The 25,648-nt window shown below is 36.5% G+C and overlaps 1 protein-coding gene and 2 pseudogenes across 1 annotated transcript in view; 1 reads left to right on the top strand and 2 right to left on the bottom strand.

Annotated features, from left to right (window-relative positions):
• LOC138078652 (tigger transposable element-derived protein 1-like) overlaps positions 1 to 16,163 on the bottom strand; it is a 55,073-nt pseudogene extending 38,910 nt beyond the window's left edge.
• A 2,856-nt stretch (positions 16,164 to 19,019) lies between these two features.
• Positions 19,020 to 19,704, top strand: LOC138078651 (sentrin-specific protease 8-like; annotated as a pseudogene).
• An 881-nt stretch (positions 19,705 to 20,585) lies between these two features.
• TAFA2 (TAFA chemokine like family member 2) overlaps positions 20,586 to 25,648 on the bottom strand; it is a 156,545-nt gene continuing 151,482 nt past the window's right edge. Inside the window, exon 4 of the mRNA XM_068971452.1 lies at positions 20,586 to 20,594. Coding sequence (XP_068827553.1) covers positions 20,586 to 20,594 — 9 coding nt within the window. The remainder of the gene's footprint in view (positions 20,595 to 25,648) is intronic.

Genomic DNA, 25,648 nt, shown 5'->3' with positions numbered 1-25,648 from the left:
ATAGACAAAAACTGACCTAAGAAATTGTTTGAATGGGAAAACTATAAACAAATATTTATAAATTTGAAGCCAAGGAAATGAACAATTTATTCTACCAACAACTTGCATAAACAAATAGGCATTCAAACAGTCCTTGGAATCAAGCAAGAGACAGTCTTTTAAAAATGAGATAGAAAGGACAGTTTAAAAAAATATTAGAAGAAATCTAAGCAAATAACTTTCAAGCTAAGAAATCAAAACCCACATGCATCCCTGGCAATTTTTTGAAACTGAAGGTTACCTAAATACTTGACTGCTCACTGCTGATTTCTGTGAAGGGAAAAAGTAAGGATAAACATAAAAGAAAAAGTTCACTTAAAAAAAAAACAAAACTCTGAAAGGGAATGTACTCTAGAGGTACCAAATAGGAGTATATAATGAAAATGGTAATTCAGTTCTAACTACTACCTATTTAACTGACAGAGAGCTGCAGTAGTGTGTTAGCCTTGGGGAAACATGTCAGCTTGTCTATACATTCTTATATGATTGATGTTTTCAGATAACTATAACTTGCCAACAATAATTATTATCAATGGATATATATTTCCATTCCTTTAACAAAAGCAACTTTAAGATGTTAAAACATGTAGGCTTTCAGAGCTCCAAGGTTAGGATACAAATTAAATTGTCCCAGTCTTCACCATGCCAAAGGAGAAGTTTGCAAAAGGAAATGTCACTGAAGCCATGTACAATCCTAGCCTGTTCCTGGGAGCCAGGAACAGGTCCATGACAGAAGGCCAGTACCCTTGAGAGACTTCAGAAACCAGAAAGGCAGTCACATTTGGGGCCAAGAGCCCAAAGTGTAGGTGTCTCTGATACCATCCAGAAATGCCAACTCTTCAGACAGCAACTTCTTTTTTTAAGTACAATTATACAAGTTGAACACAGTTCAGATCTGATGAAATCTTCATGATACTGAAGTTCATGTAGGACTTCTAAAGAGTCTTGATTCCAAGAAGCTGATTATGAGCCATGAAATCCCCCAGAAGTAATAGACTCCAGAGTGCCACTTTGGAGCTGTATAAAATTTTTTCTTCAAGATCACCTATGAATTATGTTTGTATGCATATGTTCAGTGTAATCAGCCTTGAGGATCACTTGATTTCACCTTGGTTAATGGGTTACCTACAAAGAAAAAGAAAGTAGAATCATTTCATAACAGCTATCATCTTAAAACTCTACACAATTAAGTATTAGAAATGAATATGTAAAAACTCAAAGTGCTGGTATTTGCTATATTAAATAAATTACTGAATTTTAAGGGACTACCATATTTAGGTATTTATAGCTTATTAAAATTATTTTCTCTATTATTTCATAATATTTTTGAGAGCCATTTGCAGTTATCCAAGTGACTCCAACAGTGACCAGGAAGATCTCAACTGGAAAAGTTACCCCTTTTGGACCCAAAGATTGATTCTGGAATCCCTGTTCTTTGCATAGACTTTGTGAACATAACCCAGAGATCATACACTTCACGCCAGGTGTCAGTGAAGGAAAGACTTTTGTTCTTAGGAATCCTATCAGACCACATCTTCAAGAAAGCCCTTGGGATTTGGTTCCATAAAACCCATTCTTGAAATAGTTGACAAATTGAATGCTTATTTGACTCAACTGCATTTCAGAAAATCCACTATTCTTAATGAAAAAAAAAATTGGGGAGAAAAACAATTATAGTACAATCCTTTACCAAATTTTAAAAGTCCCCAAAATTTCTCATGAAATTGATTAGAGCAGTATTATTAATGCTACTGTACATATTACTGAGGCAGAATCATGTGGATTTTCACAGGTACTCAAGTCAAAAGAACGTTTATTTACAGGAAAAAAAGAATAATAGCTAGAATACCTAATATATACATAGACATCATTATATGTATGCAGAAGAAATATGATACAAAGAGAGACAAAGATTTCTGCTGTGTCAATGAATTTCTAGTTATGCTCTTAATACCATGGTACTTAGGATTGCCTAGCAGTTCTTTTCCAGTGATGCTTACAACAAAAAGTGAATTTTTAAAACTTACTGTGGATATTTTATTTCATTAAGTAACATAGTTACTTATCTTTTCTCAAAACATTTGCCAAAAGACAAGTTTTTGTTTTGTCTGTAGTTTGATCAACTATGAAAAATAGAAAAATAAAGTAACAAGATGTTGCTCTGCCATGGCTGATTTCAAACCACAGTGTGAAAGAAAGGTGTAAAATTCAAACATATTTATTCTGCATGGAGGCAGCAACCATGTTTGTGTCTCTTTGGTCAGTTTCATTCCCATAGGTCTGTAGCTTCTTATTCCTATGCACAGACAAGGACTGAACTGATGATGAGGGGATACAAACATAATGGGCCTGCTGGACTCTAGAGATTCTGGGAGCAGGGGTGTCTTAGACAGGGCAGCGATTTTATTATCAATTTGTCTGCCATTCAGTGGTTACTTTACACAAGTTCTGTGAAGGGCTCCCAGTCTGGGAGTCAGTGTAAGAAGAATATGGGGAAGACATATATTTCTATGTGTCATAGGTTGCTAATGAAGATAGCTCATCACTGGGGAAAATACAGAAATTTTACTTTTATGATACACTTTTTTGACAAACATTGATTTAACACAGTTTTTGATTTCCGGGGGCTGAGAAAATTCACCTGCCTTTTCTGAGAGTTCTCCTCTTGGTTGCAGGAAGAAATCACTGTGAAATGTAATATGGGCACCAGTGTTTGAAATGACAGGAATAAGGAAGAGAACAACCGATTTAGCCTCAGGAGAGGTTCAGCACTGACCACATAAGAGGCACGCTGCAACAGCTCCAGGAAAGCGAGTAACACGTCCTCTCAAACTACTACAAGCCCAGATTCTGAGTAATCTATAGGTGGGTACGGAGGACACATTCTTACATCTTCATTCCAAGGTAAGCATTTTGTTCTGCTGGTTTATATAAAGCTGAGGAGTGATTCTCTCAACTATTTATGTATTTAAAGCTTTATTTTCACATAATTTTAATTTCAAATAATTTTTAAAACAGATGTCAAATTGACAGTATAAAACCAAGGACTTATATATCTGAAATATGACTTTCCTCCATCTCAGTAGAGGAAACATAAATATATACAAACACAACTATACAATCCAGATCCTCATAAATGTACATTTATACTATGCTGTGAATTATATACATGTACATTTACATTTCTATCAGCTAAAATAATTGCTAGAAAACTAAGCTTAACTCAAAGAAGTAATTGTCTAAATAAGCATGGATTGAAACGATGAAAGCTTTTCCTTATTCTCTAATTTTGTACAATGTTTCCTGGTTTCCTAGTTTTTTAATCCTAAAAACCCCCACATTTTATGAGATGAAGAGTAACAGACAATTTATTTTAGGTATGATTTTTGTGAATTATTTGATTTTGATCAGAGGGCCACTGTAGTTGGGCATATAGTTGCTGGATTTAGGTCAGTGTGGCAATAATGATACTGGCCGCGTCATGCAATATCTGGGCCCCACAGTTTCCCATGTGCAGAACGGGAATAATCTTGTTAGCCTCACAGTGTTTCTGTGAAGATCAAGTATATTTATGAAAACCTAGCTTTCTCAACTATGAAGTACCATTAAAAATAAAAGTTTCAGAGTTGGGATCAGTTTTCTTTTTTTCTTTCAATACATAAATCTTTAACAAGAGAACCACTAAAAGTAGAATGAGAGAATCCTACTAACAGACAAGTTAGAGGATTCAGGAATTCAAACAAAGGCTGTCATAATTTGCCCTTTTCAATGAAATATAAATATGAACATATATCATCACCCTCCCTGATAGCCTCCAGATTTGTACCAAACAAAATGGCAAAGCCAAAGATTTTAAAACAGGCAGATGATTCCGAATACAGGTACATTATCATGCAAGATCCGAATAACATTTTAAAATAATTGTCTAAAATTTAATACAAAAAACTGCATTTATGGTTTTTATGCTCATTAAGTTCAAGTGACTCATAGTTAAATTCTGACATGCTAATGGGGGAGAAATGAATTTTACCCTTTATAGATGATAAACTGAAACATCATTTTTTTAAACTGAAATTTCTTGATATGAAAGATCTCAGGCAATACTTATACAATCCAACATTTAAAAAAATTTCTTCCACTTACAAGTAAGTTTTTAGTATACCAAATGAAACACTGCCTTTTTTTTTTTTTTAGAACTTAAATATTATTCTCTTTTCACTCAAGCCCTATCTTTTGGAAGAGGCCAACTAGCAAAAGTTTTACCTTAAGTTTTCAGTGACTAAAAGCAGGAGGTTGCAATAAAACCACTTTTACAGGATAGGAAATAGCATTTACTATCATGAATTCACTGTTTTCTCATTCTGAGGGCAATAGATATAAAATACTGCATGAGAGAGAGAGAAATGTTCCTGTGATCATTACGGATATGCCTTGAGCTTCATACACTATAATCACTAGTCTCAGTAAATTTGCCTTTCCAAAGGCAGTATTCTACACAGCTGTTCTTTTTCATGCAACTTTTATTTGTGTGTGCTGCACACCAGCCAATTCAGTAAGTGAAACTGCTGGGCTGCTGAACACATGCAATAATAATAACCATTAGTATTATTATTTCTAGTTACAAGCACAAAGCTACCTTGGTAATGAGCCACCAGGATGAAGAAGCTAATCTGATAACATTCAATAAGAAGCACCATTTTTTTTTAATTTTTAGATATAAGCATCCATTTATTTCTTTCAGTCGAACAAATCTATTATAGGGCTTTCAGATTTCTCAATAATTTATGCTAAAATCATGTCTTTTAAATCTGCTCACCAATTTAAATTGAGAAAACAAAACCAGGTAAATGGCATATTTGAGATTAAGTGAAGTCAACTATTTTAAAATTGTGTGTGCTCAGTTGCTGAGTCATGTCCGACTCTTCGCCTGTAGCCTGCCAGGATCCTCTATCCACAGACTTTTCCAGGCAATGGTACTGGAGCCAGTTGCCATTTCTTACTCCATACTGTATTCATTTTGTGTTTGGACCATTGTGTTATATCCTCTGCCTATCTTCAAGGTAAAATAAATTTAAAAGGCAAAAAGGAAAAATATTCAAGAATCTATTCTGTCCCCAAATGTAAAAGATGCTTTGATGCTTCTATACAGTTCCTAAAATTGTTATATGTATGGAGTCTACAGTTCTTTTTACCCTGTTTAAGTCGTGCTGATTAGGTCACCAATGGGAGACAGTACACCATGGGGAGAGACACAGTGACAAGTAGTGTGAGCTCTGCAGACAGACTGCCTGAGTTCAGATCTTTGCCTTACCACTTTCTCACACTGTGGGGTTGAAATAAATTATTTAAGCTCCCTGAGCCTTAGTCTCCCCATGTGAAATACAAAAACGGTATTATCAGCCCTCATAAGTTTGCTATTGTGATTAAATCAGATAATCCCTGCAAAGCATCAGTCCAAGCAAATGCTTTTCAAATATTAACAGGTGGTAACAGTAGTAATTCCCAACTAAGATTCAAAAGGTGATACATAGGATATCTATGGCAGAGGACATTACATCTTGTTTCTCTACAAATATTGATTTAATTAGTTAATTTTCTGACTTATAGTAACTGAATTTGCAATCATTCATTTCATATGCTGTTAATCAAAGTCATAAGATGGTAGTTATACTCCAGTACTTTGGCCACCTCATGCGAAGATCTGACTCATTGGAAAAGACTCTGATGCTGGGAGGGATTGGGGGCAGGAGCAGAAGGGGACGACCGAGGATGAGATGGCTGGATGGCATCACTGACTCGATGGACGTGAGTCTGAGTGAACTCCGGGAGATGGTGATGAATAGGAAGGCCTGGCGTGCTGCGATTCATGGGGTCGCAAAGAGTTGGACACGACTGAGCAACTGAACTGAAACTGAAACTGATATATCAAGAAGAAAGCACTATTGTTTTGGTTGGCTATGGGAGAGACTGTCTTTTCAGACAAGGTGAGAGGGTATTTAATGGTCAAAAAGAATATACTTTGAAGTCAGGTTGTGTAGGTTCAATGTTTCATTCTGTTGATAACTCAGCATGTGACCTCAAATAAGACAGCTATAATATTAGTACCTACATCATAGGATTGTAAGAGCTGAGGAAAAATAAGTTAATTAGTCAAGTGCTTATATTATAAGACTCCCCTGGTGCCTCAGATGGTAAAGAGTGTGCCTACAATGCGGGAGACCCAGGTTCAATCCCTGGACTGGGAAGATATCCTGGAGAAGGAAATGGCAACCCACTCCAGTATTCCTGCCTGGGAAATCCCATAGACGGAGGAGCCTGTCAGGTTACAGTCTATGGGGTCCCAAAGAGTAAGATAGGACTGAGCAACTAACACTGAGAATTATATTCCAAGGTACATAATGAGCATTATGTAAGTGGTAACTATTATTATTCAGGTATGGATACATTTCTAGGCAGCTGAATGCACTGAATTAGTTTTGCTCTCAATTATTTCTGTGCATACGCTACTAGTCTTTATAGGCAATTCCATTATTGGTCTTACTGATGAATCAGCTGCCATCAGACTCTGAATTCAGGAAAAATATTTAGGAAATTAGTACTGTATTTTAACCATCTAGGCTCAAAAATAAATGTGGTATAATTATGCCAAACAAAATGCAGATTTGTAAATTTCCTTATTCATTATGGTTCTTCTGATATATTTGAGTTCTATCCCACATATCAGATATTTATTTTTTTAATTTTAGATATTCACTTTACCCACCTATATAAGTTTGTGAAATCAATGCCAAAACTCCATAATATATACATGAATCTTATCCTATTAGCTTAATTTACAAAATATTCTTATTTTTTCCTGGGTGGTCACGAAAATCTTGTTATGAGGAACTATATTCCTTTGCATGTAAAATAAGTCACATATACAAAATATTAAATACAATGCCTTATGAAGATTAGAAGTCAATTTCATTTTTTAAAAAGTTAAATTTTCGCTAAAATATCTGTGTAATAAGAGAAACACTTGTCTTTAGACTGATGGATATTCTTTAAACAACTGGAAGGCAAGGACTATGTAGCTGTATTTCTGAAGGGAGGCAGTAGGTTGAAATGCAGTACAAGTTCAATTTTTACAATACAACTGCTTAATAGCATCATAGATAGGCACCATTTCAAATGAATGTTTTAATAAATAAATTTAGCTTAGTCGATACAGGTGAAAAGGAAGACTAGAATACCCTCACAATCCTAAATGCTGACTTTTTAAATTAATTTCTTTATTGAAATATAATTGACATACATTATGTTAGTTTCATGTGTATAACATAAGGTAATCCACCATTTAAAATCTTTCTGAATCAGTAACTGGATTCTTAAAGCAATCCCATTTTTTTAAATCACTAAATGCTGATTTGAATGAACTTTTCTTGCTTGGAATATAATTGCTGCTTCACTGCAAATGTATTTTTTTAATGTAGCTGTTACAAGTACATGAATTAAATTCTTGCTTCACTCTTTGTGTACTAAATGTGCAATTAAAACATCATTACTCTGGAGTAGCAGGCTTTCTCATTTAAGCAGGATAAAAGCTCCCATTCAGTTGGTTGTAACAGTACATGAAAATGCACTTGTGCTTTCTTAAAGCACCTTATGCAATAAGGTATTATGAAATGAAAGATTCCTATTGGTCTGAAGTAATCATTTAAGAGCAAGCTGACCAGACAGCTCTTTAGTATGGATGATGTGGTATGAGGCAATGACTTACATGAATTACTGTCATAAACATGTACGTCCATATAAAAAAGAAAACATGTTTTGCTTTCATGGTGTTGGAGGTGATTCCAATAAGCCCTGAAGCCCACTGCATTTTCATATCATAGTTTAATTTTCCTTCCCAATAATGGCTGGTGCTGTGGATTGGCCTCCACGTTCGGGGCACAAAAACCAATCTACTTAGCACTTCAGCTAGGGTCAACATTACTGTGAACTGACCTTGTTATCTGTTCTAGGAATTCTCAAAAAATTTAACAGCCTTGGGCAATTAGAAATACAGTCATTTCAAACAATAGAGCTGTAGTTAATTGATTCTATGTAGGTGTACCACAGTGTGGGTCCCAGTGTGGAAGCAGAAAATGGCATAGTCTTCCTAGACTTCTGAAAAAAAAAAAAAAGAAAGAAAACAGAGCCCCAGACTGACTGAGAAGAGGTGGCCTTGTACTGATAAGAGTTTATAACAGTGATATTGATACTACCGTCTGATTTTTAGAACTCTGAACAAGTCACTTAAAAAGACCTCTGAATCTCTAGGGTTCATTCACACGTGCCAAACAAGTTGGCTGGACTCAGTGAGTTTCTGATTCCCTTCTGTCTCCAAACTCATGACTTTTCCTAAGGACTAATTCAAAAGAGGATAAAACTTTATCCTGATTATTTAAATTCATGGGTGGTATAGCCACCATGTAGACTTCATTTTTCTGAAAATCCTATATTAGAATGCAGAATTAGTGAGCTTTTTACTGCAAATACAACATCTGTCAGTGGCTTTCAGCTTCCTGTGCTGTGCCAGTGAAGATCTCTACTAGAAATGAATCTTCGGGAACAGATGGACTTGCCCCATTTCTTGGAAGTTTGAAAGCTGTGCAGTGTGCCTGCCATGAACTCTTTCTTCTATGTGAATCAGGAAAGCAGATGACTGTTTCCATTGCCATTTATGCACATTCATCCACTCAGAGGCAGATCAGCTAACATTAACTGTTAGCCAAACAAAACATTCCCTGGTTTCTCCTTGGGTATTTAATAATTTCCTTTGGGACATTAAGAAAATTTAAAAATTTTCTTCTTCTCCTGGTCCTGCACCATACACATTCTTTCATTTACTCCAAGTGGAAAATGATGAAAAATAGATACTTTTGAAAGACAATAGTATAATGGGATTACACTGTTCAAACTTTAAGGAAACATGAGAAAGTCCTTAAAATGGGAACACAGTTATTTTGGATGCTTTGAGGAAAGCTGATAGATTTTTAATAATATTTTTCTATATACTATTAATAGCAAAGTTTACCTATTTTCAGAGACAGTTGAGACTTTGAATGCAACTGGAAAGGCACTTTACCTGCTGAGTTTGATTGGTTCATTTTTTAAGACTCACTTCTCATTTATAAAGGAGTTATTTGAATGGATAGTTTTCATCCAATTTCTGTCATAAACACTTACTTTAAAAATTTATATTTGCTCAAGCATCATAGTCAAGTATTTCAGCCTCACAGCATATAAGGGCTAACAGAAGTTTGGAAGAAGACTTTGGAGAAATCTGAGTTACTGGTGTAGGAATTACTAAGGGCAACACTTTCTCTTAGCTTCTGGTTGGTTGAGTTATAAATATAAGTGGCTGTAGGTAACAACTTTTCCTTGGGATACTTGTCTGCATAAAGAATATGCCTCTGTCATTTTGAAAAGAACCTGGTGAAATTTGTGGAAGTATGAGGCTAGTACCATGCCTGAAGGATCCTTATATTCTGCCGTAAAATTAAGTTTAGAGATGACCACTCCACATGTGGTATATCTTTGGGAAAAAATCATTCTCTAAGTTAAAAAAGCTATAATTCACTTTCTGAAGGTAAGGGCAGCATAGGCAATGATGTTTAATATGTCAGAAGTTTCTGCTTTTTTTCTATTTCCCAGATATATTTCTCACTTTTTAAAAAATAGTCTTAATCCAGTAGTCTCAAATTCCCAAAGTTGACTAAAATATGAATCTTTAAATCCAACCAGTTCTAATTACCTAGATGCTGGTATGACATAACTTATTCAATTAAGATGCAATTTAAACATACAAAGAATTAATGATTAGGTAAGAATACAATCTTCATTTGGCTTATGGAGATTAGGTAAAAATTTGATGGTTCTATGCTTTTCATGCTAATTCACAGACTAATAGGCAGGTTGAACACTGACAGAGGTCCACTTATACACTCAGGGTTTTGTTTCTGTTCTTAAGAGAACAATATATTAGCTACAGGGTCTTTGTAGGTGACAACATTCGGTTGACCAACAATGACATTGGCTATTTGTGGCCAGTTTGAGGGCCTCCTATTAAAAAAATGATGCCTCCCCTTCTTCCCTTTTTATGAAGAATAGTTCAGAACCTTCTTTACTGACCACTGAGGCAGTTTTGGAGTCATTTTGAATCTTTACTCCTTAATGAAGCTTCTGCCCCTTCCTTAGAATGTCACCAACACTAGGATTTGCCACACTAATGCTCCAACGTGGAGCCAGAACATTTTTGGGGTGTGGAAAAATAAAAAATTGTCATCAAACACAGCAGAAACCTTCTCTTTCTACTTCTCTGTTCAAATTTGAAAAGTTTTACACGTTTGCCTAAGGAACAAACACATGTCAGGTACTCCACTGTTAAAAACATTATTACAGGAAACAAACCTGGGCAAAGGGGAGTATTTCAACAATCATAAAGGGACAGCAAGACAATAACTTCCTTTACCTCCATAAAAACCCACAATGGGGACAGTTTTGCATCTTTCCTAGAGGATTATAAACTCTTAGAACATTCTTTTTATTTCAGAGAAACACATACCCATAAATAGGACCTAAAATAAACAGCTCTTATGAGAAACTGATAAAAGGATAGTAAGCATTTCTCGTGACTATTTTGGGAAGCATTCTGTGCAAATGTAAGAAAGGAGTTCATTTAAAATCAAGGAAGAACATATATAAAAATCAATAGACAACCATTTTAACATAAAAGGGTAAGAGAATTGTAGAAACATTATGTAACAATATGTAATTAGAATTCGCAGACTTAATATTTGCAATCGTAACCATTCATAAGTTGCCTGAACATCCATATCTACAGTAATTTGTAATTTGCTAAAGCATGAACCTGAATAATACCTACTTTAATGCTGATAAATAAGGCCATGTCATTTACCCAGTGTGTCTGGCCATCCATGGGCCTTCAATTCTCAAGGCAGCTTTGCTGTTCCCTATCATCAACTGTGTAACCCCCACTAACGGTCTGAATGGGATTCATGACTTTTTTCAGTTGTAATTTATGACATTTTGTAGACAGACTTTCAAAAGTTTTCTTTATAATCTCTCTTTCCCAAAGTACCCCCAAAATATAAAACATATACTGCTTGATTTTCAAATATTTAAATATTCGACAGTATGATATGAATAATAATAAATCACCTGAAGGAGTGGCTAGTAATCAGGATCAGATAACAGAGAGCTTTGGTAAAATGAATCAAAAGTAAAGTAAAACATTTCCCACATAAATTGAGAGTTCTGGATAGTTAAAATTAATAGCATAAAGAAGATTAATCATGTCATAATATAAAAAGATGTCTTCTAATTTTGGAAAAAAAAAAAAACACAAAAAGATGGGTCTTTGTGCAACAAGAACAGATCCCTGAGTCCTTGTGCAACAAGAACAGATCCCTCTTTCCCATCATTACACCTTGGCCTCTCTCTACCTAACCAGAAAATGTGAGATAAAAATGATTGTCTGAGGAAGAACGGAATTTTGGGTTCTAGTCACATGTACTGACTTTATCCAGATATATCAGGGCCAATACAGCTATGAAGTGGGTCAATGTCATGACTTGCCATGGTCACGTGTGACTGAAGGCAAAGGGTGAAGTTGGAGAAAATTTAGAAGACCTTCACATTTTTTAGAAAAAGCAAGGGACAGATGAGAAATACACTGATTCATATTTCCAGGCCTCCATTTTCTTCACATTGTTCAAAAACATGGAAAGCCTTATAGGAATGTTCTTTAATTTCATTTCTCCCCATTGAATATTTTCAACAATGATAGTATTTTCTCCAGATGTTTGTCTCTAATTAGTTTCTAGACTCTAGTTATCTTCTTAATCAGTTCCCCACTCTGTCTCATTGTTACTATCTTAATCGAAGCCTTTATTCTGGTTTGTGGGATTGGAATAACGTCCTAATTTGTCTCCCCGAATGGTCTCATGCCTTGGAGCTTCTCCTCCTGTTTGCTATCATGATCCTGAAAAGAAAAAGTTATAAAAATGTCCTATTATAGAAGGAAATCTAAATTCTTGCTGGTAATACAGACAGTTCTTTATGATAAGACCTCAACCCACCCAGCTTCATCTTTCCTCTTCCCACCCTCTTCAGAGAGACACAGACCCAGCTCCAGGCACACCTAATGAGTTAATGCTCCTAGGACTTGACATGCCCTGTTGAATCTCCTTATCTTTGGATACATTTCACCTTTGCCTAAAATATTTTCCTTTCAAACCTCAGAACAAACATTACCACTTCATTATTCATAAGCCTTTGTGATTCATCCAGTCAACATATTGGATGGAAAACATACTTTTTCCATACTTCTATTATAAGACATATCTTATTGCATTATGATTATTTATTAACCTGTTTGTTTCTCTCACATAACTATGATGTACTGAAAAAATATTAGCATACATTTTGTTTCCTCAGTGCTAAGCTGTATTTCACTCCAGGTACATAAATAATGCCTAATACTTACTAAATGAAAGGATGAAATGATGAATGGGTAGGTAGATGGATAAATGAACAAATTAATGTATAAATATAAGAGAAAAGTGATAAGTAATTTCAGAAGGGAAACTAGAGGTACTATTTGGATTCTCTGGGAAGAGCAAGAGGAATGATTAGTGACTCAAAAGGTCAGTACCTCCATTAAAAAAAAAATTAGGATTATTCCCATGATGCTGTGGTTTCAGAATTTGAAATTATAGATATGCATGGGTCTTGACATCAGCTTCACATTTGTACCTCAGATATTTAAATTTATTCTCATTTGGAGAAGGTCTGATTTTTAAAATGAAATTAATTCAGGAAAATAATAATGCAAGAAGATAATAGCAATCCGTGGTGCTTTAATTGGTTTTAAACTAACCACTTGGGATGTGGGAAATGTCCAAATAGATACATCAAGGTTCATTCTGGCATATACATTACAGTTAATATTTCAGTTAAAAATTATCCTAATTAAAAAAAAATAACTCTCTTGAGTAATTTGCATACTTCTGCTTAACACTGTCAGGATATTTTCTCATGAACTACTATGTGGTGACAATTACCCTACATCTAGGTATTTCATGTTCACTTGCATCAGGTATGGTGGTACAAATGAAATATCAAATTTCTTATGATGTAACAAAGTAAACAGATACCATGATGAGTGCTTCACTCCCAAAATACTGTACATGCAATCTCTATCTCTCTCTACCATACATGCTATCGATATACTAATTTAATTTATAGCTTCTATATTTAAGATGCCTGACCCTTCCAACCACCACTTTATTTTTTCAAATAAAGAGACTAGAATTTTTAAAGGCAAACAAGTTAATTTTTGCTTAGCAAAATGCAGCTGACTGCATTTTCTGGTCTGCACTCTAACGCCAAAGACAGTGAATCATTCTGCTCCTCAGGAAAACCTGGAATCACTCTTCCTTTGCATTTATTCCTCAGGTCATAATTACGGGCATCAGTAGACAGCTGAGTGCACATCGATTTTCTTTTGCAATCCTCATGATTATTATGCGAGATTTTTCAACTTTTACAATTTATTGTTAGTCTTTGTTACTAATTACTATCATCCCCAGTTTATAGTTGAAGAAACTGAAGCTCAGATAACTTAAAACTGAAACTTCTCAAAGAAGCATATAAGTGTGAGTGATACTCTGGGGGCTGTGATCCCTATTTGAGGGGCTTTAAAACTAGTGAAACAGGTCCTTCATACCTGGTTCTTCCATTCATTTGTTGGACTAATACTTACTGAGCACATAATAAGTGGTAGGCACTGTCCTATGTATGAGGGGGAAAAAAAAATCACTGCTCCTGTGAAACTGACAATCTGGAGAGCCAGACAAATGATAGACATGGCCAGTAAAATTTTAAAGTATGTTAGGCCATGCCAAGAGAACATTAGGAGGAAGAGAAGGATTTCTGAGGCAGGGATATGCAAGTTCAGTTAGATGGGGAAGGCTTGCTGAGAATGTGAAATTGCAGTTAACACCCACAGAGATAAGAGAGCCAATCAAGCTGACATCTGGAGGAAGAACATTTCAGGCAGAAGGAACAGCATCTGCAAATGTCTGGAGACAAGATAAGTAAGAGGGGAAGGGTGGTGGCAACGGAGTAAGCGGTGAGCAGAGTGGTAGTAGATGAAGTCACAGACGTTTGCTCATTTGTTCATTCGTCTATTTCTTTGTTTATTCCACAAGTGTTATTGCTCCTATGTGACCAGGATAAAAATGGGCAATGCAGATACTATCCTTGTTCCCACTGGGGGCTCAAAAAGAAACCACATTGAGGTTATCAGAAACACACATGGCTTTGTATGCTCCTCCCTCTAGAAGCCTCATTCCTGGAACTTGGACCTGGAGAGAGCCTAAGTACATACGTGAATGAGACCACAATGACTTCTTTTCATAATGGACTCTTTTCCTACTCAAATATTTATTCTTATAACTTAGAGGGCTACTGTTCTTTCTGTTTAGACAATGAAGGCTTGCAATGTTTTAAGGAGGAGGGTAGTGAGGGACTGTATCCGCACACATAGGGCAAGCAATAGAAGTTTTTCCTGGCAAATGCTTTCCACTGACTGGTGGCAAAGAATTCCTGCATACATGACTTACATTCACTTCTACTGCAGCTAAATTGAGACATCTCCTAGTATAGAAATCCAGTCTAGAAAGAAGAAGGTCACTCATCCCTCCACTGTAGCATTTCGTTTTCCATGTCTACAAGAAAAGCTTGAAAGCCATGTTCCCTCCCCCTAACTATTCAGCTGTTCTTGAGCTATTGAAGTTAAAGAGAAATGTGAGTTCGGTCATGAGAAAAAACACCATCTCTCTGCTTTTAGAAGATTCTCAAAGAAAGAGATGGAAAAGCAGCTAAACTAATATCCGAAGTACAGGGGAAAGAATATCTTAGGTGCTACCCCATCCATGGCAAACTCATTTGAAATGTGTATTAGAGGGAAAGCCAAAAACTATTTGGTCCATTTAGGCTCTTCTACTCAAATATTTGTTCTTATAACCTAACGGGTAGATTGCCTGCATTTCATCCCAGCTCCATTGCTGATTAGCTCTGAACCTTTGGGCTACCTTTTAATTTCTCAATCTCCTCATGTGTAAAATGAAGATAATAATCATGACTATCTCATGAGGTGTTTGTGAGGATTAAGTGAACTAATATGTGTTAAGTGCTCATACTACTTCTTGATAATACTGAGAACTTAATATTAGTTTTACTAATTCTAGTAAAAAGGGAAGTAGCATGAAGCACTAATGTATGCAGAAAGTACTTATGTGAATTCTTCATGAGGAATTAAACCTTTTATTAGGAAACATCCCGTCTTAACAGTAATTGTTGCCACAAATTCTTCTTTATTACTAGTATTACTATATCACTATTTGTTAGGTTAGTTTTTACATAGTGTATCTTTTCTATTTAAAAAAAAAAAATGTTCAGCTTTCCCTTACTTTTATAGTTCAGAGGCACTATATATAACAGGCACTCCTGTTAAATACCATATACTTGTGTTTTGATTTTTTGATCTGGATTGACAATCGTTGTATTTACCTTTTATTAATAATTGGGTCACTCAGGCCTGGGGGATTTGATATAATCACTGACAAATATGGGTTGATAACTACCGAGTACTTGCTCTTTGTTTCACTTATTCTCGATTCCCTTTTCCTCTCCTCTTGGCCTTCTTTTGCACTCTAACACTGAGAGTTATCTCCAAGGCTTTAGTAACTCCCCAGACGGGACTAATCTCTCTTGCTCTTCATCACCACTTCTGCACCCTTGCCCACCACCCCCTCGACCTTGGACTCTAGACTAGATGCTCTTCCCTTTCTTGCGGACTTTTCAATGCCTCCAGGTATACCACCTTATAATTTGCCAAATTCTTCAATCTCCTTTTGGGGGCAGGAAAGAAGAAAAGGGTGCCTTGACCATATTACTAAATATCCATTACTAAAAGTGAAAGTCAAGTTACGTGGGCTCAGTTTTAATGATGCACCTGGTGTTGATTAGTCATCCAACAAGTTAAGATCCACCTGGGTATTCACCCGCATCGTACCTCTGCATTGTAATCATGTTTAAGCCAAGCCTGCTCTTCAAACTTACTTTCCTCCAATGCTCAGATTAGAAATTAAGCTGCTTATACTTGGGCTGACTATATTTTCTCATTTGCCTTGGATAATCCTGATTTACACCCGTCGTCCTGACTTTCTGTAGGGTCTACCCTGGAAATAAGGCCTCAGGACCATAAATTCTATTATCACCTACATAGACTAATTACCCTTATTGTGGAAATTTAAATTTTAGTAAATAATTCCTGAATGTTGAAATCCTTAAGCTATGAATGAATGACTCTCTGATACAAGAATATCAGCCACTGAAATTCAGGCAAAAAGGGAACATAACTTGAAGCATAAAACATTCCTGAAACCCATTAAATCACATGAAATTGCTAATAAATTTTTAAGGCTGGCATTGAAGAAGGGTTCCTAGATATAGCTCTGTACTAAGTTCTTCAACATTTCCATCATAAAGATGAGACATAGAGGTTGTAATGTGAAAAGCTGACTATAATATTATTAGTTAGTATTGTAATCCAAGGTCATGAACTCTGAAAAGCAAATTAACGCTGTTGCATAGACTATTACTTTTAAGATAAAATATTTGTTATAATAAAAAGGCAAATAGGCTTTGTACAAAATCTAGGTCTATTTCAAAACACTCTCTTAAGTATAGGGTTCATTTCCTGAACTTGGGGGGTTATGTCTATCAGTTTATAAGTAAAAATTCTATTATGATGGAACTTTTGCAATTTTGCCCGAACTTGAAAAAGGCAATCATTTGTGAATTTAAATTTCTCCCAATTAAAAAAAATTTTTTTATATGTTTGACTTATATGAATGCTCATTAACTGATGAGGAGGAGGAGGAAAATGATGAATTTAGGATTTTTAGAAAATTAGGCAGGCAGTAATTATAAGCAATGGTTAAGAGCATGGGGTGAAGAACATTAACCAGCCAGGGAGCTTATCCTGAAGTAGCTATTTGTCCACTGTGCAGCCCTATTATTTCACTCTCAAAAACCCCTCAGTTTTCTTCCCTATCAGTTCAGTAGCTCAGTCGTGTCTGACTCTTTGTGATCCCATGGACTGCAGCACGACAGGCTTCCCTGTCCATCACCAACTCTGGGAGATTACTCAAACTCATGTCCATTGAGTCAGTGATGCCACCCAACCATCTCATCCTCTGTCATCCCCTTCTCCTCCTGCCTTCAATCTTACCAAGCATCACAGTCTTTTCAAATGAGTCAGTTCTTGGCATCAGGTGGCTCAACTATTGGAGTTTCAACTTCAACATCATTCCTTCCAATGAATATTTAGGACTGATATCCTTTAGGATGGATTAGTTGGACCTCCTTGCAGTCCAAGGGACTCTCAAGAGTCTTCTCCAACACCACAGTTCACAAGCATCAATTCTTCGGCGCTCAGCTTTCTTTACAGTCCATCTCTCACATCCACACATGACTACTGGGAAAACCATAGCCTTGACTAGATGGCAAAGTAATATCTCTGCTTTTGAATATGCTGTCTAGGTTGGTCATAACTTTTCTTCCCAGGAGTAAGCGTCTTTTAATTTCATGGCTGAAATCACCATCTGCAGTGATTTTGGAGCCCCCTAAAATAAAGTCAACCACTGTTTCCCCATCTATTAGCCATGAAGTGATGGGACTGGATACCATGATCTTAGTTTTCTGAATGTTGAGCTTTAAGCCAACTTTTTGACTCTCCTCTTTCATTTTCATCAAGAGGCTGTTTAGTTTTTCACTTTCTGCCATAGGTGTGGCGTCATCTGCATATCTGGGGTCACTGATGTTTCTCTCAGCTATCTTGATTGCAACTTGTGCTTTATCCAGCCCAGCGTTTCTCATGATGTGCTCTGCATATAAGTTAAATAAGCAGGATACAGCCTGATGTACTGACAATATACAGCCTTGATGTACTCCTTTCCCAATTTTGGAGTTAGTCTGTTGTTCCATGTCCAGTTCTAACTGTTGCTTCCTGACTTGCATACAGAATTCTCAAGAGGCAGGTTGGGTGTCTGTTATTCCCATCTCTTTCAGAATTTTGCACAGTTTGTGGTGATCCACACAGTCAAAGGCTTTGGTATAGTCAATAAAGCAGAAGTAGATGTTTTTCTGGAACTCTCTTGCTTTTTCAATGATCCAACGGATACTGGCAATTTGATCTCTGGTTTCCTCTGCCTTTTCTAAAACCAGCTTGAAAATCTGGAAGTTCATGCTTCACATATTGTTGAAGCCTGGCTTGGAGAATTTTGAGCATTACTTTACTAGCTTGTGAGATGAGTGCAATTGTGTGGTAGTTTGAGCATTCTTTGGCATTGTGTTTCTTTGGGATTGGAATGAAAACTGACCTTTTCCAGTTCTGACCACTACTGCATTTTCCAAGTTTGCTGGCATATTGAGTGCAGCACTTTCACAGCATCATCTTTTAGGATTTGAAATAGCTCAACTGGAATTTCATCACCTCCACTAGCTTTTTCTTCCCTATACAAGGAGATAATCCCTATCTCATCCCACTACTGTGAAGGTTAAATGCAATAATGCCTGTAGTGAGAATACAATCAATCCTAACAAACACTTTGATTCAGTACTTGGAAATAAATAATTTCAAAAACATAAGTTTAGGCCCCATTTCATCGCCCTCAGGAAGCTCTGCCAAACCTTTTCTTCACTTTACAGCAGAGGTGGGAACCTCTGCCTTAGAGGACTAGAGGGGAATGTCGCAATTTTGGGGTAGAAAACTCTGGGTTTGAGACTATAGCACTGCTTTTCCAGCCAGTACAAAGCTGTTTGGAGGCTGTTAGGGGTGGTGAGGCCCAAAACAGCTTCTGAAATTTCTGAGCAGCCCTGGTCAATACAAGATGGACCCAGTAGTCTTGAGTTACATGGACAGTCTACTCTGGCAATCAGACTTCTCACTACTGGATCCTCCAAGCTGGCTCAATGTCCATGCTATTGGGTTTGCCTTTAAGTACTTTTCCAGCAGTCAGTTTCATGCCTGCTCTGACCATGTCTGCTTCATCAGCCCTGAAGTTACTCAGTTCATCAAGTGCACTGGCAGCCCAGCAGAGAGTGCCATGTTCCTTGAACCCTTGGACCTCCCCAGTAACAGAGTTATATTTTTAGCCATCAACGAGTTCCAACCACACAGCTGGGGGAACCCACTGGAGCTTTTTGGTTTATCTACAAGATAAAAATGGCCTTTTTCATTATGATTCTTATGATTACAGTAACTCATTCCATGCAAAGCAGGTAGCAGAGAAACTAGAGGCTTTCTTAGGCAGAAAAGGAAACAAACTGGCCTTTATGGAAGAGATAGCCCCTGCTCAACAAAACAGCTATGACTGTGGGATGTATGTGAAATATAACACTGAGGCCTTGTGTCAGAACGTCTTTAGACAACAGCCAGAATCACTACTGCAGCTACTCAATCCTACATACATCACAAAGAAGAGAGAAGAATGGAAAGATCCCATTGCCAGACTTGCTAAAAATGAGCTGTTGAAATATATTTGACTTTTGAAGTCTCTTCCTTCTGCTGTCCCCATGTGTTGGATGGCTGCAATCTCAGTGCCTGAGGGAAGATGCCTGGGAGAGGAATGCTTAGAATGCTTACTTTCTCCTGAAAGTATGTAGTCCTCTGCATTATCCTAGTGGAAAATGTCACTTTAGCCCTAACTTCAGAGCAATATGTTCTGTAAATATGTCTTCAAAATATGCACCAAAACTGGTTAATTCCCTTTCGGGGTCCTTTATACACATTAGTTTATTCCAAAGAAAAAAGATTGATCTCTAAAACAAATTGAGAATATGTGAAATCTAGAAGCAAGAAGAAAATCATAGAGCAACTAAAACTTACCGCACAGCCCACATCCTTCAAGAGATCAACTGGCTAGAAGCAGATCAAGACCTAACCTAATTCAAGATCGCAGTATTATCAGTTACTCCGTTCTGTGATACCTATTCTACTCAACAAGCAAAGGCTTTCCCAGCTATGCTGCAACTGCTTCTGCTAAGTCGCTTCAGTCATGTCCGACTCTGTGCGACCCCATAGACAGCAGCCCACCAGGCTCCCCTGTCCCTGGGATTCTCCAGGCAAGAACACTGGAGTGGGTTCCCATTTCCTTCTCCAATGCATGAAAATGAAAAGTGAAAGTGGGGTGTTAGCCCATAGTCACCCATCTGATTCCTAGAGCACTTTAAGAAAGGGGGAATCTTAAATAACTTTGTTGAAATAAATGAATGTCGTGGACCTCTTGTTTTGCATCTGAAACTTACTAAAAGTTAATTTATTTTTGAGATATAAAGGAGAAAAAGTGACCTTTCTCAACTCTCACTTAATTCAAAATGCAGACAATGTAATTTTTGAAATGTGGAACCAAGAGTAAAAAGAAATGCTACTCCTTCTAAAAAAGAAAAATCAAAAACAAAAACATGTTTAGATACTCTAGATTATTCTCATTATTCCACTGTTATAAAATATGAACTCTAATTATATAATAAGGCATTATGTGTAAATGCATTTCTGGTTCTTTGATAATATGATTGTTCTTTCAGTGCTATGTATCTCCTGTGTCAAGTCCACTTTATTTTCAAAGGTTATATTAGAGTGAGGATAAATTACAAAGAAGGTATATTATGGACATAAGATCTAACTAGTTTATTTCCTAAGATCAAAAATGTATGTGTAACATATTTTGTTTGAAATATACTGAGGTTAAAAAAATCACTTAACTTTTATTTGTTATGCCATAAATAGGAATTATTGGCCTCTGCTAATTGCTGAATATCTATAAATGCTTCCATCAGTTTCTACTTGGTGTTTTTGTGATTTAGTGAGAGCATTAATGTTGTATTAGCAATAGCAGAATGGGCAAGGGGAGCTCCACGTTCAATAAAAGTCCTTTACTGCTGCAGCAACTAATCTCATCTCTCATTGCTATAGGCAAACAACTGCAACAAATTTAAATGAAAAAAAAAAAGAACCCTCCCCCCCCATACCTAGCATGTAAACCACAACATAACATACCTCCCTTTCAAGTTAACAATTTAACCATAAATGGATACCTTCTGTGAGTCCTCCTTGAATTGTATCAGTGAATATAAAAGCATCAGTGAAGTTAATGTCAACAACTGCAATAGGCAGGGGGAAAAAAAAAGCCACCTTTACTTTGTAACTTCAAGAAATCCTCAAAAGAAGCTGCTGAAAAGCCACCAAAGGAGAAACTGTTTCAGTTCCTGCAGCATAAACCTGGGAAAGATATCTTTACAACTGATTAATACAGAAGTTCCCACTAGGCTTATCTGTCTTATCTATAATAGGTAACTGGAAAGGCCCAGAGCCTGTGACTATTACAGGCACTGGAATCCACTTACTCCATCTCTATGGTTTAGGATGAATTTTTGTAGCTAATCCAACGGGGAGGGAACGGGTACACACAGACCAACCTCAAGGAACTTGTTTGTTCTTTAAAAGTGAAGTCACTCAATCATGTCCAACTCTTTGTGACCCCGTGGACTATAGCCCGCCAGGCTCCTTTGTCCATGGGATTCTCCAGGCAAGAATACTGGAGTGGGTTGCCATTTCCCTCTCCAGGCAATCTTCCCAACCCAGGGATCGAACCCAGGTCCCCCTACATTGCAAGCAGACACTTTAACCTCTGAGCCACCAGGGAAGCTGTTCTTTAAAACCTTTGTTTAAATGTACATGGAGGTGGTAAAAGAAGTCTTGAGAAATCTCTGTGTCAGTATTTATTTAAAAAGACTGACTCCTGTGGAATAATTATGTTTATGTTTGAGTTATGAGAAAACTGGTCCACTTCTTGAGCCTATTAGTAACTTGCTTGATTCATATATTTCACTTAACAAGGCTATATAGCCCTTGCACTCGGCCAAGAGCTGTTTTAAATGCTTTACAAATATTAACTCATTTAATCCAAATACGGAGACTATATGGTAAGTGTATTGTTGCCCCAATCCCACAGATGTGCAAATTGAGGAGCACAGATGTAAAGCAATTTGCTCAAGGCCATCAATAACTCAGTTGCAGAACAGGGATGTGAACTCAAGTAATCTAACTTCTAGACAGTTGGTTTCTTAATCATCATACCATCCTTGAAGACATTCTCAATGGAACACAGCAACCATTTCTCATTGAAGCAAATGAGATCCTTTGTGAAAAAACAGACAGACAGACAGAAACTCCTGACAATGTATCCACTGAGAGTAGCTAAGGCAAAGCTAATAGAACTCTGGGATCCTTCCTAGGGTTTTCAACAATTAGTGATTTTGTTTTTTTAATGTAAAAGTCCTACTAAATTAAACAGACTATTTACTCCCCTCCCAAAAAACAAAGCTTCTTTGCTTACATGTTAGGCTAAGCAGCTAGGCATAGAGCTCCACAGTGTTTTGATGACTCTACTTCTTAGCTCTGTTGTTTGTGGTATACCTAAGGACTGAGATTATTTTCTTTGGTGTTGTAACAGTTGTTTTTTTTTTCTTATCAAAATCACATACCTTAGACATAGATGATTTAAGATTACAACTTTTCAAATTACTTGTCTGCTTTACATATCTTATTAGAAGATTGCCCTTTCCAAAGTAATCTTGTATCTAATAGTCATAATAAAAAGAATGTAGCCTAAAGACATCAGAAAATATATGTCAAAACTTCTACTGTAGATAGGAAAATATGTAATAAGAAGAGACCTCTCCATTCAGCAGAAATATTGTGACTACATTTGTCTTTGAATATCCTGTTCCTGATACAACGACTGGCATTGAATATATGTTGAATAACTGCTTAGTAAATAATGATTCAGATTTGATTTGGTCTTGCTATATCTATTGATAGGAACTATATACAGGGTAAAAAAATTCTCCATATTTACATAGAGTGCCAAACTATACACATGAAAAATATCCTCTAGGCATATAGAAAGATATCACTTCTTTTTATATAGGTGTCATATATAATGTGTGTGTGTGTATATATATATATAATGTTAATTTTTTATCTTTTCTATTATATTTTAGTCTCTTTTTCATTTATTCCTCTCATCCTTGTTAGTTCATTCCTTCCACTATGTTTGGGTTTAGGTTGCTGTTTTCTCCTAGGTTCTTAAGGGGTAAAGTTAGGTTGTTAGAGACTTTTCTTGTTTCTTAGGTTTTTGTTTTGTGGTTATTATGAGGCTTACATATAACAACTTACGCTTATAACTCTCTATTTGAGGTTGATAATAATTTAAGTACAAATAATCTAAAGTTCTACAGTTTTATTCCTCATACCACATTTTATCTATTTGATGTTATGTTTCACATCCTTCTATCTTATATATCCCTTAACAAATTATTATAAATATTTTATAAATATTTATTATAAATATTTTTATTATTATAAATATTATAAATATTTTTATCTTTCATTCTTCATAATAGCTTTCTAAGTAATTCATACTTTCTCTACATATTTATCTTTACCAGTGAGATTTATACTTTTTATATGTTTCCTTGTTGCTAATTAGTGCCCTTCCTTTTTAACTTAAAGGGGTCACTTTAACATTTTTTTGTGAAGCCAGTTTAATAATGAACTTGGTTAGTTCTTATTTGTCTGGAAAGTTCATCCATTCCTTCAATTCTAAATGACAACTTTGCCAGGTAGAATATTCTTAGATGGTAAGTTTTTCTTTCAGTACTTTGAATATTTCATGCCACCTCCTTCTGACCTGCAAAATTTCTGCTGAGAAAACTGCTGAGTCTTTTGGGGGTTTCTTTACATAACAGATTGTTTTTCTCTTGCTGTTTTTAAGATTCTCTCCTTGTCTTTAATTTTGACATTTTCAGTTCAGTTCAGTTGCTCAGTCATGTCCGACACTTTGCGACCCCATGGACTATAGCACGCCAGGCCTCCCTATCCATGATCAACTCCCAGAGTCTACCCAAACTCATGTCCATTGAGTCGGTGATGCCATCCAACCATCTCATCCTCTGTCGTCCCCTTCTCCTCCTGCCCTCAATCTTTCCCAACATCAGGGTCTTTCCAAATGAGTTAGCTCTTCTCATTAGGTGGCCAAAGTATTTGAATTTCAGCTTCAACATCAGTCCTTCCAGCAAACACCCAGGACTGATCTCCTTTAGGATGGACTGGTTGGATCTCCTTGCAGTCCAAGGGACTCTCAAGAGTCTTCTCCAACACCATGGTTCAAAAGCATCAATTCTTTAGTGCTCAGCTTTCTTTTATTTATTTTTTTAATATAAATTTATTTATTTTAATTGGAGGCTAATTACTTTACAATACTGTATTGGTTTTGCCATACATTGATATGAATCCACCATGGGTATACACATCAAGTCTTCAACCCTCAGCTTTCTTTACAGTCCAACTCTCACACCCATATATGACTACTGGGAAAACAATAGTCTTGACTAGACGGACCTTTGTTGGCAAAGCAATGTCTCTGTTTTTTAACATGCTGTCTAGGTTGGTCATAACTTTCCTTCCAAGAAGTAAGCATCTTTTAATTTCATGGCTGCAGTCACCATCTGCAACAATTTTGGAGCCCCCCAAAATAAAGTCAGCTACTGTTTCCCCATCTATTTGCCATGAAGTGATGAGACCAGATGCCATGATCTTAGTTTTCTGAATATTGATTAAGCCAACTTTTTCACTCTGCTGTTTCACTTTCATCAAGAGGCTCTTTAGTTCTTCTTCACTTTCTTCCATAAGGGCAGTGTCATCTGCATATCTGTGGTTATTGATATTTTACCCGGCAATCTTGATTCCAGCTTGTGCTTCATCTAGCCCAGCGTTTCTCATGATGTATGAATACAGATTGGGTTCTTTGGTTTCCATCTCATTAGGAACTCTCTGGACTTCCTGAACATGAATGTCTGTTTCCTTCTCCAAGTTAGGGAAGTTTTCAGCCATTATTTTTTCAAATCAGCTTTCTGCATTTTTTTCTTTCCTCCTTCTGTGATCCCATCATGCCAGTGTTAGTCTGTTTTATATTGTCCCTTAAGTTCCTTAAGCTAATCTTGACTTTTTTTTTCTTTCTTTTTTACTGCTCTGATAGGGTATGCTCACTGTTCTCTTTTGAAGTTCATTGGCCTTTTTTTGCCTCCTCTAGTCTGCTGTTGAACCCCTGTAGTGTAAATATCTTTCAAATCAGTTATTCTAAACTTTGGCTTCCCTGAGAGATAAAGACCCAGGAGACATGGGTTCGATCCTTGGGTTGGGAAGATCCCCTGGAGAAGGAAATGGCCACCCACTCCAGTATTCTTGCCTGGGAAATCCCATGGACAGAGAAGCCTGGCAAGCTACAGTCCAAAGGGTCACAAAGAATTGGACACTACTGAGCAACTAAGCACATATTATAAACTTTAGTCCTGTGACTTCTATTTGGTACTTTTTATATCTTCTTCTCATATTGAGGTTTTCCCTGTGTTCATTTATTCCACTCCC

The sequence above is a fragment of the Capricornis sumatraensis genome, chromosome 4 (genome assembly GCF_032405125.1).
Source record: "Capricornis sumatraensis isolate serow.1 chromosome 4, serow.2, whole genome shotgun sequence".
NCBI lineage: Eukaryota > Metazoa > Chordata > Mammalia > Artiodactyla > Bovidae > Capricornis > Capricornis sumatraensis.
Note: the sequence above shows the minus strand (reverse complement) of the source record. Positions and strands in the feature narration are given on the sequence as shown.